Source organism: Melospiza melodia, chromosome 1, assembly GCF_035770615.1.
Source record: "Melospiza melodia melodia isolate bMelMel2 chromosome 1, bMelMel2.pri, whole genome shotgun sequence".
Taxonomy (NCBI): Eukaryota; Metazoa; Chordata; class Aves; order Passeriformes; family Passerellidae; genus Melospiza; species Melospiza melodia.
Window position 1 is genome coordinate 3,616,315 of NC_086194.1, and position 17,512 is coordinate 3,633,826.

The 17,512-nt window shown below is 39.8% G+C and overlaps 1 protein-coding gene across 15 annotated transcripts in view; it reads right to left on the reverse strand.

Annotated features, from left to right (window-relative positions):
* ADCYAP1R1 (ADCYAP receptor type I) overlaps positions 1-17,512 on the reverse strand; it is a 159,664-nt gene that overhangs the window by 12,654 nt on the left and 129,498 nt on the right. For 8 of the 15 annotated variants that reach the window (XM_063173716.1, XM_063174279.1, XM_063173633.1 and 5 more), the window contains 2 exons: positions 8,003-8,056; positions 5,132-5,215 (listed from right to left, as the gene is read on the reverse strand). The exons of 2 other annotated variants lie outside the window; for them this stretch is intronic. In XM_063173716.1, coding sequence (XP_063029786.1) covers positions 5,132-5,215; positions 8,003-8,056 — 138 coding nt within the window. The remainder of the gene's footprint in view (positions 1-5,131; positions 5,216-8,002; positions 8,057-17,512) is intronic. 5 more of the 15 variants (XM_063174613.1, XM_063174448.1, XM_063174530.1 and 2 more) reach the window with 3 other exon arrangements.

Sequence of the window (17,512 nt, forward strand, 5' to 3'; positions counted from 1 at the left end):
AAGAATGAAGCACAGAAAATATTTTGCTGACAGACTTTTGGGAAATACGTACACCGTGTAATTATACAAACAAATATGCAACATTCCTGTTTGTTCCCAAAGACTGTTTGCACACACACTGCAGTTTGCTCCCCTTTCTTCACACTGCTACAGTAATGGCACATTAATTATGCTTAATGCTCACTGCTGCTATTTTTATTTGCGTTATTGTAAGCAGGAATTTTCTCCTACCATGCCAAAAAATGAGGGGAATCTTGCTAAGGGATTCAGACTGCTGCCATGGTACAATTATAAACCTCTCACCCAATTGCTTAATCCCAGTGGAGTTTTAAATCACTTCTTGTTGATTTCTCTGTGTGTGTGTGTGTGAATATGTTTCGGCACAGCAAAAAAATTCCAGAACAACCACACAAATAAAGCTAAAAAACCAACAGCCACAAATTAAAGTTAACCCCCCTGCATGTTCTTGTACTCACAACTATTCCTGAAGGTTTGATTTTGGTCTCAGTTTATACTGTTGGAAACCTAAGTGCAATTCCACTGTTTCACTATTTCACTGCTTCAGAATAAAGAGGTTTCAGAGGGAAATTAGGCGCAGTTGATATAAACCAAAGGGTTGGAAATGAATATTTTACATGTGGGCATTTAACTGGTGAAATTCCCCCAAAGCAGGGGCCAGCAAAGACTTGTGCATGTTTTGGTGAGCGTCACTGTCTGATTGAGCAGCAAAAAAAAAAAAAAAAAGAGCAAAGAGAAAGCAAACATTCTGCAAATAAAGCAAGTGCTTCATTACAAACAAAGTGACCTAAGAAACCTCCAGGACATTTTCAGAGGGGAAGAATATCACTGGTTATGTTCAGGTAAGTGAAGAAGGCAGATGGAGGACAAAGGAAGGTAAAAAGCTGTAAAGATTTTTCAAAGAGCTGCATATTTGTTCAAATTCAAACGTCCCCTCTGCTTTTATCTATTTGGTACATTGCAGACAGATTTGAATTTGTTAATTCATGCTCAGTGATGACCCAAAATGATCTGTTTGTTTTAGAAGATTTAATTAACACACTTTCAAGAATTTTGTGAGCACAATTACCCCCAGCAGTGATCAGGGAATGGGACATGAGTGCAGTGCTGGTGTCTCAGTCAGAATTTGGGCCCCAGTGGGGATAAATTCATCCCAACTCTGGCACTGAACACACCTGAGCCAGAAATCTGATGGACACCAAACCTCAGGTCTTGGTGGAAGACCCCACAAAACAGAGAAAACTCTTCTTGTGGGCTATAAAATTAGACATTGGCCAGAGTCTTTTGAAAAGAGAGGAACAACCTCAGAACAGGGTGATGAAGAGCATTCAGAGCGCCCAGCTTTGATGATCTCTAAAAAAAGCAATCTATGCAGGAGTGAGCCAGTGTAAAGAGCTTTTGGAGTCCTTTCTAGTCCTTTTTCTCTATGGACATGCAATCAGGTTAATAAAAAGGAACAGAAACTTCAAGGAGGAGATTAAAGAATAACGTTATCTCTGTAAAAAGGGACGTAAAGAATATGTGTCTTAAAGTAGTCATGGAATTAAAAAAAAACCCAACAAATTAAAGGTAATAAACTGGACAAAAAATATCATCTCTCCATATCTTCTATCATTTATATTCAGATTTAATGACAACAACAACAAAAGGATAAATGCTGTTTTGATCTAAAAGTTAGAATTTTATTGTCTATTGATATGTTCTGCCTCACTGCACTCTTGGGAGATGAATTCAGGGGAAGATGCATAGGAAGTCTTTTTTATTGTCAGTTTTCTGGCATTAATCCTACCTGATTAATCACACAATTAGTTTGTAGGATCTGGAAATATAATGCCATCATCAACTTATTTGAGGTGTTGTCTTCAATATTGTCATAAAAGTGAGGAAGAAAATGTATTAATTAACATATTCAGAAGTTTATAGATTATCAAGATCAATAAAGAGGAGAAGAAGATTTTAATGATAAGAAAAGCCTTGAAAGACATTAATGCCTGTAAAAATTGCTTTTTTTTTCAGGAACTCTGGGAAGAGAGAAGACTTAAAGCAGGTCCTGTGAGATATTTAAGTTTCTGTGCAACAGTGAATGAAAGTCTTAAAGGATATAGTGGAATTCTCAGGTGTGTAACAGCCAAAGATATTAATTCTCTTTTCTTCCCCCACTCTTTCAGACAGGTAAGAAACTTGGAGGGGGTGGATCTAGAAGTTCTGAGGACAATAACTGTTCAAGTGGCTGTTTGGAAGATAATGTTTTCCAAAATATCAAGCAAAAGCCTTGTTCACATTCCCACAGGGAGAGGAAAGTCTTAAAAAAAAACCCCAAACAATTTGAATACAAACTTTTGTTGAGGCTGACATTCTGTTTTCCAGTCATTACTTTCCTTAAAATCACTTCAAATATGAAACTTTCTCCAGTAGCATGGCTATGAATGTGGACTTTCCATTAAGTGTTAGTACAGACAAATAATGGTGTCCTCTGTTCTCCCTCACTGCTCTATGGAATAATGAAATTAGAACTTTATGCTAAAGGATTACCTAAATAAGAACACTGTCTAATCTGACCAGTATTTGTAAGAATCATGCTTTTATGTTTCCATTGCACATCCACATTTAGTAAGGAGACTGCTGAAGTCTCAACCTCTGAACCTTTTTGAGAGAAAAAAATCAAAAAAGAAGCAAAAATCTCCAAACCATAGACTTTGAAGGACGATCATATGGTTGTTTTGCCATTTAGTCCTGCCTCTCTACAGTAAGAGAATTGCCTAGCTTAAAAGCTGTCTTAAGTCAAATACTTTGATCAAATATAAACTTTTGCAATGAAGACATCAAGGTGTGTAGTCCTGAAAAGCAACATTCACCTCATCGAGGATTGGAAATACATAGCGTAGATATTGATAATGAAATTATTTTAGAATTGTCTCTAAAGTTAATGCAGAGAAAAATACACTTTTAAAACATAATTCTTGTGTGCTACAGATGTCTTTTGAACAAGAGGTGACTCCTGTTGTAAACCCTGTGGGTATTGAGTACATCTATTTATGTATATATTGATTAACTTAATGCTGTGACATATCTGCAATGATGGCATCTATTTTAGTTAAATTAAATGCAGACTTAAATTCCCTTTATTGTCAATGAAGAGCAAGAATCACTGACACAAAAGGACAAATCCTCTGCCCCTAAGGAAATTCTTATCATATCCTATATCCATCCATTGACCTCAAAGGGACCCTGGACTGAGTTTGTCACAAAAAAATTCAGGCCTGTAGATTTGTGAGGTTTAGATTAGAGGAACCCAATTTCTCTGGCCAAAGATTCATTCATCATCTCTGTGATAAAACTGTGCAAAAAAGAATCGTGACAATATTTCAAATTGAAGGATAAAGAGCAAACCATGAAGGCAAAGGATGTCATTGTAATGAAATGCTCAACACAGCTCACGTTTAATAAACTGAAGGATCTATTTTATCACAAAATGCTGAACATATTAAAGTGACTTTCAGGAACCTCATAATCTCCCTGACAGATCTTTTCCAAAAGTTAACTAGGTCTGCAGCATCACTTCCAAAACACTTGAGGTAACACCTGAATGATTCCAGATTTTTAATTCTCCCATGCATAAACCACATCTTCAGACCTAGGACTTGAAAAGCAGAGAAGCTTACCAAGACTTTCATTCTTCAACAGACACAAAAAACATAGGTTTAAATACCTCCTGTTCGGGCTGAACTCTTCTTGCCCTTGACTATGTAGAGGATTTCACCTTAGAGAGTTATCAGTCTCCCATCTTTCAGAAACATCGCATTTAATGTAAAATTTGGTTCTCTGCAAAGGCCCAACGGGATTTCTGTGCTGCATCAGAATGTCCATTAGGCACTGAACTTTATATTTCAAACTATCTCCTCCTAAACCTAACTCCTAGTTTTACCTAATTGTGCTTAGTCTTCAGCTGCTCTCTGTGGAGCAAATGGAGCTGCTCCTTTTTGTCTTCTCTATTTCTATCTGCCTTTGCTGGGTTCCAGTCTGCTGACTGAATGTTTTTCAGCATCTCCATTGTTCTATTTCTTAAATACCTCAAAGATATATGAAATCACACAGAAAATTCACTTTAGTTTTTTTTTCTTAACTAAAAACATAACCATATATCCAGTTAAGTTACAAACCAATCTTTTTTCCTTAGTAGTGTTGAAGATAACTACTAAATATTCTTTAGCAAAATCCTGGAGTTGGGGGTCTGTGTGCCAGGACACCTCAGAGAATGTTGGTTCACACTTACAAAACTGTTGTGAAATTCAGGAGACACATCACCAGAAAACATATTATAGATGTCTGAAATTGCACCTCATCTAAACAAAAAGAGAGGATAACCTTGGAGTTCTTTTTCAACCTTAATGATTCCATGAATCTGTGAAAACCTGTGGGCTTCTTGTGCAAGGAGCAAGGGGTCAGATGGACTATGGGATAGTGATTAATGCACACAACTCTTGGATGAATGGCTTTTATTCACTCTTCTGGATGCCTCACTCTATATTTTATGATATTTGACAATATTGGACTGAACTTGATTATCTGAGAGGTCTTTTCCAACTCAGTGATTCTATAACTTATGACGGACACAATTCATTTTGATATTAGGTCAGCTATAGCCTTTCCTCACCCCTGGGTGTTTATTAAGTTAACTTCACTCAGTTCAATGGACAAAAGATGTTTTATACCCACTGAGGGTCTGATTGAATCAACCTCACCCAGTTTATTCTAGGAAACTTTTCAGGAGAAACATTTTCTCTCAGTATGAAGGTGCTCACCTCTTTGCTGTACAATAAAGAGCAGCTATTAGTTCTGTACAGACACTACCCAAAACCATCAATAGCATCAGCCATAATTAAAAAAAAAAAAATTAAAAAAAAAAAAAAAGAAAATTAAAACAACCCTAAAACCCTCGATCGTGGCGCATAGGCAAAAGCACAGAACAAGAACAAAGAAAAAAATTCTACATGCAACAAGAACTAAATGAAGGCTTTGCTCTCTGGTTACTTCCCCTCTGCTCTCATCCACTCATTTAACTGCAACATGCGTCATACACACACAGTAATGTCACAGGAGTGCGTACACTTACAGGGTAATGGTTGATAGTTCTGACATCTTGCAAGAGTGCTGGTTAGCCCTCTTAGGCTTACAGTAGCATTTCTGAACGCAGCTGCTAAATATGACAAGATTAGCATTTTTTTCAGCATATCGTGAACAGGCCAAGGTAGGTCACTTTCAACACATTTCATGAGACACGTTCACAAAGATGGAAAGTGGACACGACAGGATGGACTCACAGCACGAACCAGCTGCTTGACTGAAGCAGAAATCAAAAAAATCAAATAAAAATTGAAGTGCGCTGGCTGTTGCTGGCCCTTGTGATGTGCTGATTCACGGGCAAACCAAAAGTCAAACACCCTGGGGGCAGGGGGGCAGCGCTAACGTATCCGAAATACACAGGACCTGCGCGGTCTGGTTTGGTACAGGGGTCACAGAACAACGGGTTAAATGAGAGTAGACTGCATGCTCATGGAGAACAATCAGAGAGTAACAGAAACTCGTAGGACGGGGATCAATCTAAGGTCTAATCCTCATTTTTGTTGCGGTGTGGATCTGTTGTTTTTAACAAAAGGTTCTAGTAAGGACACCAAAGCTGTTTTTCCATCTTCTTTGGTGATGGGGAGGGAGCTCAGTATGGAATTTGAATTCCATACTGGAATTTCCAGTCTGGCTGGTAATTTTGGAGATACCACTGATTTTTTTTTTAAGACAGTGTGCTCATCAAAGCAGCAGCCTCATACACTGTGGAGCAGACCCTGATCCCTGCATGTTGGATTCTAGGAACAGAGAACAAAATAGTTCCTTTCCAACCAGCCAGGAGAGGCTCATTTAAATCAATCACTCTTCAACATGGAGGCATTTGGAGGGATCCCATGTGAAATTTTATATCTAGGATAAAAAATATGAAATTTGAAAATAGTGGTTTCTTGTCGACTTTCAAGGGGAAAATTTTTGTTTTGTTTTCAACACGTGGTTGTTTTGGTGGGATTCACCTCAGGAGAGGCTGGATGTTTACAGTACAGATGTGTAAGCAAAATGGGCATCCTCAGGACCCTGAGAATCATCAGAATAAACAGTTGAGAGAGAAATACACATTTATTGGCCAGGTACATCTGACATGTTTTAGATGTCCACTGTAGGATGGAATGAACACCAAACACCACTGAGTACCCGGAGTAAGTCTCCATTAATATAAAGGATAATAAAGGATAAATCTCCATTGATATAAAGGATAATAAAAGTTGATTTTTAAAGCAATTGCCTTCCAGGAAAACATTGAAGTTTGTTCAAACAAACCCAACTGTGTTTCTGTTATGCAGTCTAAGATCTGTGTTCACAACTCATGGAATTTATAAATCTGAACTCTAAACCAGGATGAATTGAAAATATACTAAATTTCTCCCTACTTTTAACTCCTTTAAGTCAATCCCCATTTCTGGAGATTGACTTCCTGTTGGATAATTAAAGCCTGATAACTGTGTTGTTATTAAATATTACAGTATTAGAGCTGGAAAGAATAGAGTCTTGGGGCATGGACACATCCAGCAAACGGATATAGTCACCATGTTTCAACTCATAAAATAAATTTCATTTTTTGGATGTAAAGATGAAAATGACTGCTCCTTTTGCACTAGAATTTCTGTGCTAGATTTTTGCACCACCTGCTTTTCACAGAGCTGAGTTGGGCATTAATTGTCCACTCAGACTGATCAAAAATGAGCAAGGAGGTTTAAGGGATAGCTCCATTTTATTGTGACTGAGGCTTTCAGAAGTGACTATGGATTTTGAGTGCCACTCATTTTTTTGATCACTTGATCTGAAACACATTTCTCAGACCAATTTTTACCACAAGAGGGCTGCTCAGCCTGTGTTGAAAAGAAGCACTTATGAGGCATATTAAGGCACAGAGCCTGAAAAGGAAACATCTAAAAAATCAATAATCACTTTGAAAAGTCTTAGCCATGGGTTGTTGTAGAGGTTTGTGGCCTTCAATGATATACTTAATGTTGCCATGGCAACCTAGAAATAAATTCCCATCCATGTTTCCCTCACTGCTTATGTCCTGTTTCATTTGACAGGGATTGATTTTTTTTACAGCTTTTCCTGGTGAAGAGATCTAATGTGACAGCACTTGGTATTTACTAGAATTATTGAAAAAAACAGACTTGATTTTGAAAATATTATCTATGGATTAACTGCTGCTCCACACCCAGTGAGGAGACATTGACACACAGGTTTGGGATGGAAAACAATGCTAGTACTTCTTAGGAAAACCTTAACATTTTAGTGCTGTTAGCACTTATTTTCTGCCATTTCTAATTTTGATAGATTCACCTCTCTGATTTTAGATGGTGTTAAGTGTCCCATATCTTTAGAGTACAGAATTTATAGACATTTTGTTTCCTTTCTCCCTCCCCTTTTACTTTACAAACTTTCTTTATTATCAAAGTAAAGACACTGGTGGAAGGAAAGGGAGAAAGAGAGAAGAGACAGAGGAGGCAGGAACCAGAAAAAAAAAAAAAAAACAAACATGAAGGAGGAATAAAATAGACAAATATAAGAAAAATGAATCAAAATGAGAGCATGGCTATGAAAACACTGCACGAATCAGGGCAGGATCCTCAGACCTCTGTAGGCACACAGAGAACGGAGTCGGTCACATCTAACTCTACGTGCCAAAGACAGATTCCAAACTGAACTATCACCTTGAACTCACTCAGGGAAAGAGCAGGGACTTCCAGGCTTGAGCTGGCCTGTGAGACAGAGACATCTAAGGCACAGGGGATGCTCTGTCTGACGGAGGTGCCCTGGTGTCCCCGAGTGACCATAGACGACGACTGGACCGCTCAGATCGAGCACGAGACTTTAGACAGCTAAAGGCAAACAAGCTGAGTCTCACCGCAAGTGTCCTGGGCAGGGACTGCAGCTGCATCTGGGAGGAAGAGGGAGGGTGCTAGGGGTGGAAGGGGAAAGAAAAAGTTAAACACTCCCGGGGTGAAATGAGCCATGGATGATGTGGCTGAAGGCTGCCCAACAACCTGGGCGTCTCGATGCGAATGAGAGAGAACACAAAAAGGAGTTGTAATTCCATTCTGGATGTCGCAGAGGTGCTTAAGAGGAGGGAAACGAGCATGCTGATCCAGGTTATGCTGCATTATCCAAGTACATCCATCATGAAAATGGTCAGGGTTCTGAATTTAGGTCGCTACCGACACGTGGGGAATGATGAGGTTTGTGCCTTGTCTCTGAATGTGCTGAAGGGGAATCCTTTGGGAAATGCAATAAAGGTAGACCTTGATTCATGCAAATTAAAACTGCTCCTCCTGGAGAATCTTTGTGCACCCTGCTTGAGTAATTCTATGTAACCTCACCATGAGTAGGATTGGCAGCTGTGCAGTAGCAGGAGAAGGAATGAAGAAACAAATCAATGAAATAAAGCACTGAAAATACAGTAGAAAGTTAACCAAAGTGGAAGCAGAGAAATTGTATGGCAGAGAGAGGAGAAAATTGAAAAGTAGGTCTGTCTAATATATATAATTTATATCACACACACTCTTCCCCTCAGCTGATACTTCTCTAGGCTGGGAGACATCTTCTCCTTGCTGCTCAGGAGCTGAGGATTCCCTGGAGCTGCACTTGCTTCCCTTTGAAACACCAGCTACATTTACAAACCCCACGCCCTTACAGACCAGATGGAGCAGTTTGGAAAACAGAACTTATTCTGTGAGCAACAGATCATACAATTCCATCTCTGCAGCTCTGACCCACTGTGTGCAGGCAGAACCATTCACCCTCTCATCCAGACACAGAGTAAGCCCAGGTGCTCCTCAGCAAAGTTGTCTTTTAGTTGCATCTCCCCTAATTTTTAGCTGTGTGCCTTTTTCCTTGTCACCCCATGCCAGCTTGGTGAGAAACAGGCCATAAAGTCAGATTTACCTGACCTATTTTGAACTTGTTTAAACTGAAATAAGCTGTACTAAAGGATTTTAGTCTTTGGACTGGGTAGGTCTCTACTGACTGTGGAAGGAGCCCAGCAGGACTGATTTATTAAACCAGGTCGATGCCCTGCTGTCTTGCTAAAAGTACAAAATATTGTGTCCTTCATGGGAAAAAAAAAACCTAAAAACATAAAAAAACTGTGTCTAGCCTTTAATGGAAAACAAATCCCAAACTCTTAGCCTTGTTACCTAGAGTTCTACTTTTCCTTGCTAATGCCACCAAAATAAGAAGCTGAAGCTGAATGACTGCTTGCAGATTAATGCTGTGGTTAAAAACAATGTTTAATAAATGTGAATTTGGACTGGAACGTTTTGTGCAGTAAATCTGACCCTTGAGTAGATCTGAGGCTTGAAGGTGAAACAGAATGGTCAAAGAGTGCCATAAATCCTAACTACAGTGCTCATTCTTGCCTTTTCTAACTTCTGCAGAGTGGACATAAAAAGAAGAACACCATTGCTATACTTGGAATTAAATAATGAAGAGATTAAGCCTAATATTTGCCTGTGCTCTAGAGAATAAAGCTGGTAGCAGAGGGCACAATTCTTCCAACAAAAACAACTGTAGCTTCAAGGTTCTGTGTCCTGATCCTCGCCCTGTATTAATTCTGGAGCTCCTGTTTTCCCAGGCTGTGTTATTGTCTCTGAGAGCAGAGCACAGATCCAGGTCGTGCACTGTGGAATAATTCTGATGGAGGTGCAGTAACATCACTGAGGTGCAGCAGAAAATATAATGTTCAATGAGAAAAATGCACCATGCCAAATGATATTGTTGCATAAATTAACATTTTGAATACTTTACTGCTTCAAAAGAAGAATGTGCATATCCAAATCCAGGCATAAATGTCTGAGAATGGGATTTAGCTCATTGTCCTTGAAAGAAATCACATGAGCAAAGCCCACAGAGAGTTTGTTGTCCCAGCTGACACAAGAAGTGGATTTTCAAGCATTACAGACAGGCTTTGGCTCCTGTCAGCTGGCAGAGCTCAGCATCAGTGTAACTACACTGGGTTTGTACAATTTGCAGCTCTGAAGCTTCAGCTACACTGTTTTGACTCACCTGCCGTGCATGTTCTACAATATCCCTGCAGATTCACGGTACAACCCATCTCTGCAACTCTCCTTCATGAAAAAAGAGAGCACTGCCTTTGTTGAAAAAGCCTGGGCTTGCAGACACTTAATCAGCTGAAAAACTCCAATGTTTTCATTGAAAATATAAATATAAAGAGGAATTTCACCTTGGAAATCCCTCAGTAATGATACAGGTGGTACTAAGACTGTGATATGAACCTTGGATTGGTCCTATCTTGAGCTAGTTTGCATTTTTTTCAACGACATTCATTGAGACTTCATTCTATATTAAGCCTCTATAGCCTGGTGGCCTTTGAGGATATTCTTTTACTCTCCAGGGCAGGCAGAGTTTGTTCTTAGAAAACTGATTGCCTGCTTTGCACCACACAGCTCCTTGGACACACATTGTTAGGATCACAAGATCCTCACAAGAAATTTGTCTTTCCAGATCAAAAAACCTTCTGCATTGGGACAGCACCATCCTCCTCGTCCCCTCACTACCTCAGGCTGTGCACTTGCCTGGAGTACAGCCTAAAAATCCTCCAGATGTAAAACTAATCCCACTGGATGTGAAACAATGCCAGCTGCTGAAGTGAGACACAAGAAATCAATGGCAAGGAGAAACAGAGACACTGAGGGGAAAGTAAATTCCTGTTGCCCTCATATGATAGAGGCAAAAGTGTGAATGGTGGGAAAAACTAAGTGGAAGACCATGGTTGCTGGGGGGCATTGAGCCTTGGTATAAGTTGGAAGCACGTTCAGGATCAGAGATGTCAGAATTATTCCCCATTTCCTGCAGTCTCACATTAACTGATGCATGACCAGCTGCCTCAGCTCTACCTTTGCCTTTACATTAAATAACCGATTCAAAGGATCAGAGGTGCAAACTGATTTGGGGACGAAGAATTCAGATCTATCCCTTTCAGTCTAGCAGTGCACTCAAACCAGCAAACTCAGACATGAGCAATGCATGAGGAAAAGGACAAATAGCCAGAATGGTCTGCTTTGGATATTCCCAACTGAACACTTATCACTGCCATATTTTCTGGAAAAATCCTTTTATCAGGATTTCTTTTCCTGGGAAGCTGGGAAGCCTCAGAGAAAAATGAAAACAATAATTATCTGATTGCTTCTCCTGTGTTTTGCTGCTTTGGAATGTGGTTGGAGATTGTTTATCCAACATGTAAATTGTTTTGACTTAATGACCAATCACAGCCAGCTGTGTTGGGACTCTGGAAAGAGTTACAAGTTTTTCTCTAGTATCTTGTTAAGCCTTCTGTCTGTATCCTTTCTCTATTCTTTAGTATAGTTTAGTGTAGCATTCTTTAATGTAATATAAGTACATAAAATAATAAATTACCCTTCTAAGAACATGGAGTCAGATTCTCAATTCCTCCTTCATCCTGGGGACCTCAAAAATACCACAAACGCTCAATTTGAAACTTCTGAAATTTTTTCTGATCCTCCAAACCCATTATTTTTCCCAGGATCTAAGCAAGTTGCTGTGATAAAAGATCCTGCACCCAAATTCGTGGCTAATTCCAAAAGCTGAGTGGCCTTGGGCACTGGACGTTCCCCATCCTGCTGATCTCCATGACAACTGAAGCCTATCAATACACATCAAAATTAGATTTTTCACTCTGACCAAGTGCAGTGACTTCAGAAGCACATTCGAGATCCATTCTGCATTTTCCTCCTGAAAGCTACCTCATTTTTGCTAATCAGGAAGCTCCAGTGTGTGGCAAAATGTACAAGGTTACAGCAAATTTAGTGAAATGCAGCCACTCTCCCTTTACGATATGAAGCTTTATATTGTGCACATTGCTAAAGTATTTGTGGCCTTTTAAAGCAGCAAGGCTGGAACAATTTTAGATATTTAAAATGTTTCAGACAGCACATGCATGGGCAAAATCCTAAATTTACACAGGCACCCTACAGATGCAAGCATTTATGTATAAATCCCTCTGGCTTGAGCCCCTGGATGTTCTGAGCTCTGTTCCATACCAGTTAAGGCAATCAAGCCATGATGGCTTTGGTGCTATCTTTGAAAAGTGTTTATATCTGAAATTTCCAGATACATGACGTCAACATTTCAATGGAAACTCACAAAATGCTCTTTAGCCTTTTTTTGGTGCCTCAAACTCTGTGGAAACAGGGCTGTTGGGGCTAATCCAACCCTCGATAGAACTGTTGAGAGTGCAGCAAGCTTTGCTGTGTTTTCTTAAAAAAAATCATTTCTATAAAGAGGATTGCAGTGTTGGATAAAACCTGGCATTATTCTCTCCCTCACTAACCTGCACACCTCCTTGAGCTTTCAAGAGAAGGAGCATCTTTTAGTGGCTTCTCTTCTAATGCAAAATTGCTCTTTTTCAGTTCATGGCTTGCTCTTGTGACAAATGGGGGGGAAAAAGTCTGTGCTTTGCTCTTTTGGGCAAAGAACTTTGTTCTTTAAGGCTGGAGATCATGGAGCCAAGGAGAAATTTTAAGTCATCATTAGAGAATTCTTACACGTGAAACCCAGGCAGATTTCAAAATCGCATGAGTTCATCGACAACAAAAATCACCATTGTATCCTTTTGTCTGTCTGTATATCCATTTATACCATAAAATTTCCCATAAAAATGCCTTACAGCCACAGATATAGTGTTAAAGACAAAGTCAGCCTATTTTTCAATTCTTCTACAAGAGAAAAAAGGACAGGAGTCAGCCTCCTCCACACAGACACCACCTGTGCAGGCCAAGGCCTTGCACCCTAAAATCTGCCTTCTAAAGATTTCCAAATAATAGAAACAGAACCCTTTTCCATGAACAAGAGATAAGATTTGTGATCCATGATTTCAACATTAAATCTCGCCAAAGCTCTGGTCAGGTGCTTGTTTATGATTGGAAATGGAATTTCCTTTATAAATATTGATTTGCTCTTCCGGAATGGAATATCCTTTATAAATATTGATTTGCTCTTCTGGAATATTCCTCTGGCTGGTGGCCCATGAGATAACAAAACCCTTTTCCAGGTAGAAAGAGATTGAATCTCATCATTTATGTAAGAATGTAAAAGATGCACTGGATGAAAGGCAATGTTTATGTTGGGAAAGTAGATTTGACAACTAAAAATTCACCTTCCTATCCTTGCCACAGGCACCTGAGGGATTTAGGTGCATTTTACCCTCAGTTGTTCAGTAGCAATAACAGCTCCCAGGGACATTATATAAACACACTAAATATTCTGTGCTGTTTGATTTTCCAGCAATTGAAACCACAGATAGGTAATCAAAGCAGAATAGGGCTTTTGATTATTTTATCTGAAAATAAATAAATCCCTGTTAATTGCACTCCTGCTAATTATGGTACAAAGCCTGCATGATCTTAAATTCCTAATGAGTACACTGAGGTTTGATCTGCTTGAAAAGGTTGGCACAAATGAACACTCCCATCCTTTCCACCCAAAACGTCCAAAGTAAAAAATAGTAAAAAAAAATCAAACCAGTACCCAAAATAATAATTTGCCTTGGGCAATTCACATGAAAAGTCTAGGAGGGAAATGAGCACATTTTTTTTTTAGCACTTTAAATAAAGAAATCAAGAATTAATGTCGATCCAAGCAGCATCTACTCCCCTGGCATTCCTCAGAAATGAGCACTAGGTCCTTGCTGACCATGCACTGACATCAGATGACCACCATCAGTGTTTCCCAGTGGATTTTCCTGCGGTGGGAAAGGATTACCCCAAGGACACGAGTTCCTTTTGCTGCTGGGTCGTTGGGTGCCCCCAGCACCCATCTGGCAGCACCTGGGGGTCAGAAATTGCAGCGCCCTCCTAGAGAACACGCTGTCCATCCAACATCTGCCATCTGCTTGTCAAAAAATCAGCCTTTTGGGCACCAAGACCCTGTCAGTAATTACCAACTCTGGCACTCTGAGCGCTTGCAGCAAGACAAAGCGGTAGCAGAATGAATCACTGCGATTCCAGAGACTTTGGAGGTGAATTTTTAGAGGAGTGTTGTTTACCAAAACATCTGGGTTACAACATTGCTTCTGCTGCCCTGAACCCTCTAGGTTGCAGCATAGGTAAAATCATACCTACCTATGATATATGCCTTGATTCTCCTTTCTTTCCAGCAAGATGCTGATTGGAGGAATGAGGTAGACCTGAATTAGCTAGATTATATATGTGGGGTTTGTTTTCTTTTCATTGAGCTTTCAACATGTGATACAAAATTTATGAAGAATCTGTCAAAGCAAAAGCAGAAACAAGCTTCCCCCTCCCAAATTATACCAGTCGTGATAAACTGGAAATCATAATAAAATAAAAAGAAGATTTTTTTTTTCAGTTACATGTGCTTGATACTTGAAAATGAATGAAAAAAACAAAGATTTAATGGAAATGTGTGGGTCTTTTTAATCTTAAGGGCTATTCCAGCATGCATCTACATCATGCACCTACTAAAATATAATAGTGGTGGGTTTTGGTAGTGATACTGATGATTTTCTCTCTAGAGTGAATATTTCAGCAATGCAACAATGCTTGTGAAAATAACAGCGTGAATTTAAGCCTTGTGTCGGCATCTTTGTAGAAACATGGGGGTTTTTTGGGTTTTTTTTGAGGGTTGATGTACTCTTTCTACAACAACTTGGCCAAAACCAGGATGTTTGAAAAAAAGATTTTGATGTACCAGTTTACACACTGTTGGCTGGATTTTTCATGGTAAAAAGAGTGAAGTCTTGCCAGATCACTTTATTATCCATTTCCTAAAATTCCATGGAAGAAACTGAGAGATGATAAATCCAAGCAAATAGTGTGGGCTTGATGGGTTGCTCTGGGTGCTGAACCAGCCATTGTAGGGTTGTGAATATGTGTTTGCAGTCATCAGGACTGTGAGATCCCATTTAATTCATGGACTCCTGATATGGTGCTACTTGGCTCTCATAAGATTGGGGTAACTAACCCTAAAATAATCTGCTACTTCTGGTGCCTCAGGTTTTAGCTTTTATATTTTCAGATTCTGTGCTGCTTTAGTGTGTGGGTCTGAGCTCCACATGAGGGCATGGTGAGCTCTGTGCACAGAGCAGGGAGACAAAACAATTCCTGCTCCAGCTGGGCACCAAGGACAAACGATCCAAATCTCAGCCCAGGAGCACAAACACCGTGGGCTGGAGAGAGAAAAACAAGCAGGGTGGGACTGCCTGGGCTAAAGCTGGAATGGGACAATGAACTGCAAGGTGCAAATGGAGCAGAGCTGATCCCAGGGAGAGACCCCGGGAGCGCTCGTGCATTTTGGGGCCATTTTGGTTCATCTTGGGTGCAGCCCTGGCTGGGCTCTGGTGCTGCCCAAGGTGCATCCATGGAGGAGATCCTTTGAATAAATCCCTGCTTTATTCTTTAACTCTGTCCAGCCTCTGCTCTAGGTCAGCCTTCACTGATATTTACAAACTGCAATTGAAGACTGCTAAAATCAGGGGGTTCTTTCTGTTTGGAATCATGTTAATTAATTTATAACTACATGGAAAATACTGGCACCAATTCAAGACATAGTCATTTGTTCTGTGAGATTAAATAGGACATGTCACAAGGGGAAATGGCTTTAAATGGAAAGACAGTAGGTTTAGATTGGATATTGGGAAAAACTTATTCACTGTGAGGGAGGTGAGGCCCTGGCACAGGGTGCCCAGAGCAGCTGTGGTTACCCCTGGATGCCTGGAATTGTTCAAAGCCAGGTTGAACAGGGTTTGGAGCAACCTGGGATAGTGGAAGGCGTCTCTGCCCATGGCAGGGGGTGGCACTGGATGATTTGAAGGCCCCTTCCAACCCAAACCATTTTATGTCTGTAACCATGGGACATTACTGCTGTTTATTTCACCAGCTGGGGTGAGAAACCTGCCTGAACTTCGTTAATAGCTGTCTTAATTACTCTAACAGTACAATCAATAGCTCTTTATGTTTCCCCATCTCCTGGGGATCTCAGAACTTATCCCTCAGCTAAAAATCTATTCCATTTGCATTACTGATCTTGCTTTGGTTCAATGCTTAATTTGGCAGGATTATTCAGGACTGACACAAGATTAACTGAAACCAGACATGTTTCAAGAAAAAAATCTTACATCTTTGGCACTCCTCACACTAAAAAGTAACTCATGGTTATGATGACTATTGGGAGGAAGTGTGAAAGTTTCTTAGAAAAATAACTCAAAATAATAAATATTATCATTAATGAGGTGTCTTCTATTCCTTTTTGAATTCCTGCCTCACCTGCTTAGACTTTTTGATGAATCTGTATTTTAGAGACCCCCGGTATTTTCAGCAGTAAAGAGGAGTTTCTCTCAAAAACATCAGCAAAGCAAAGATGGAGTGATTGCCCTCCCAGAACCTGGTGGGATTTTGGGGTCTCAGCAGCATGCAGGCAGCTCTGAGGGGAACTAAGGCATGAGGAAAGGTTGGGGAGGAATGAGACTGGTGATGGATAACTGGACATACAAGTGGGTAAAATGGAAGTTTATAACCACCAAAGCTCTTGGCCACTCCAGGAAAATTGTGAGGAATCAACAACGTGTTCCCAAGTTTTTGTCAGCCTAAATGATCGGGTTGTTTAGAGAGGAAGTGTATAAATTTTTTTTAATGGCAGTAAGATCCTGGTAATGCATGGCACATGATACAAATGATTGTTTCATTTATTTTAAGGTAGATCTTATATTCTCCAGTGGCTGCACTGCATTAATTAAGCCTCAGTTCCCCTGCAGTGCTCTCTTCTGCCATGGTCCTGTCATAGCTCCCAGCCAACTTCTCCAGCGGGAGATTTTAATAATGAATGCACAGTGGTAGCAATAAATGATTAATCTTTGAATTTAAGCCCATCCCTGGGGCTTTAAAAATCAAATACAGGCTTAAGTGCTTTGCAGAACCATCACCACCATGTCTGTGAAGTAGAACCAGAGGTAGATTTTTCTAACAAAAATAAACATTACAAGGACCTGAACCTAAATAAGTACCAAACATATTAAAAAAAAATCCTGCTCAAAGTAAGTAGCCAAGTTTTTGGGGTATTTTATTTTACTTTTTCTTTTTTTGATGATGGAAGCACAAGCTGTCTGGTTATTCCAAAAAATGGAAGACTGATATTAGAATAAATCTCAATCCCTGCTGCAGATCCATGAGGTATTACCTTCAGAAACAGGCTGAAAATCCTTCCTCAACCTCATCGTTCCTCACCTACTAAAGGGAAAGTGCTTAAAGATGTTCTGGAATAAAGATCTGCATGAGGAATTTGGTCTGATGGAATGATGCTACAATAGGTTGAAACAGCAAAATAGAACACGGAAAATGCTTGATATGAGTCTAAATGTGAGATA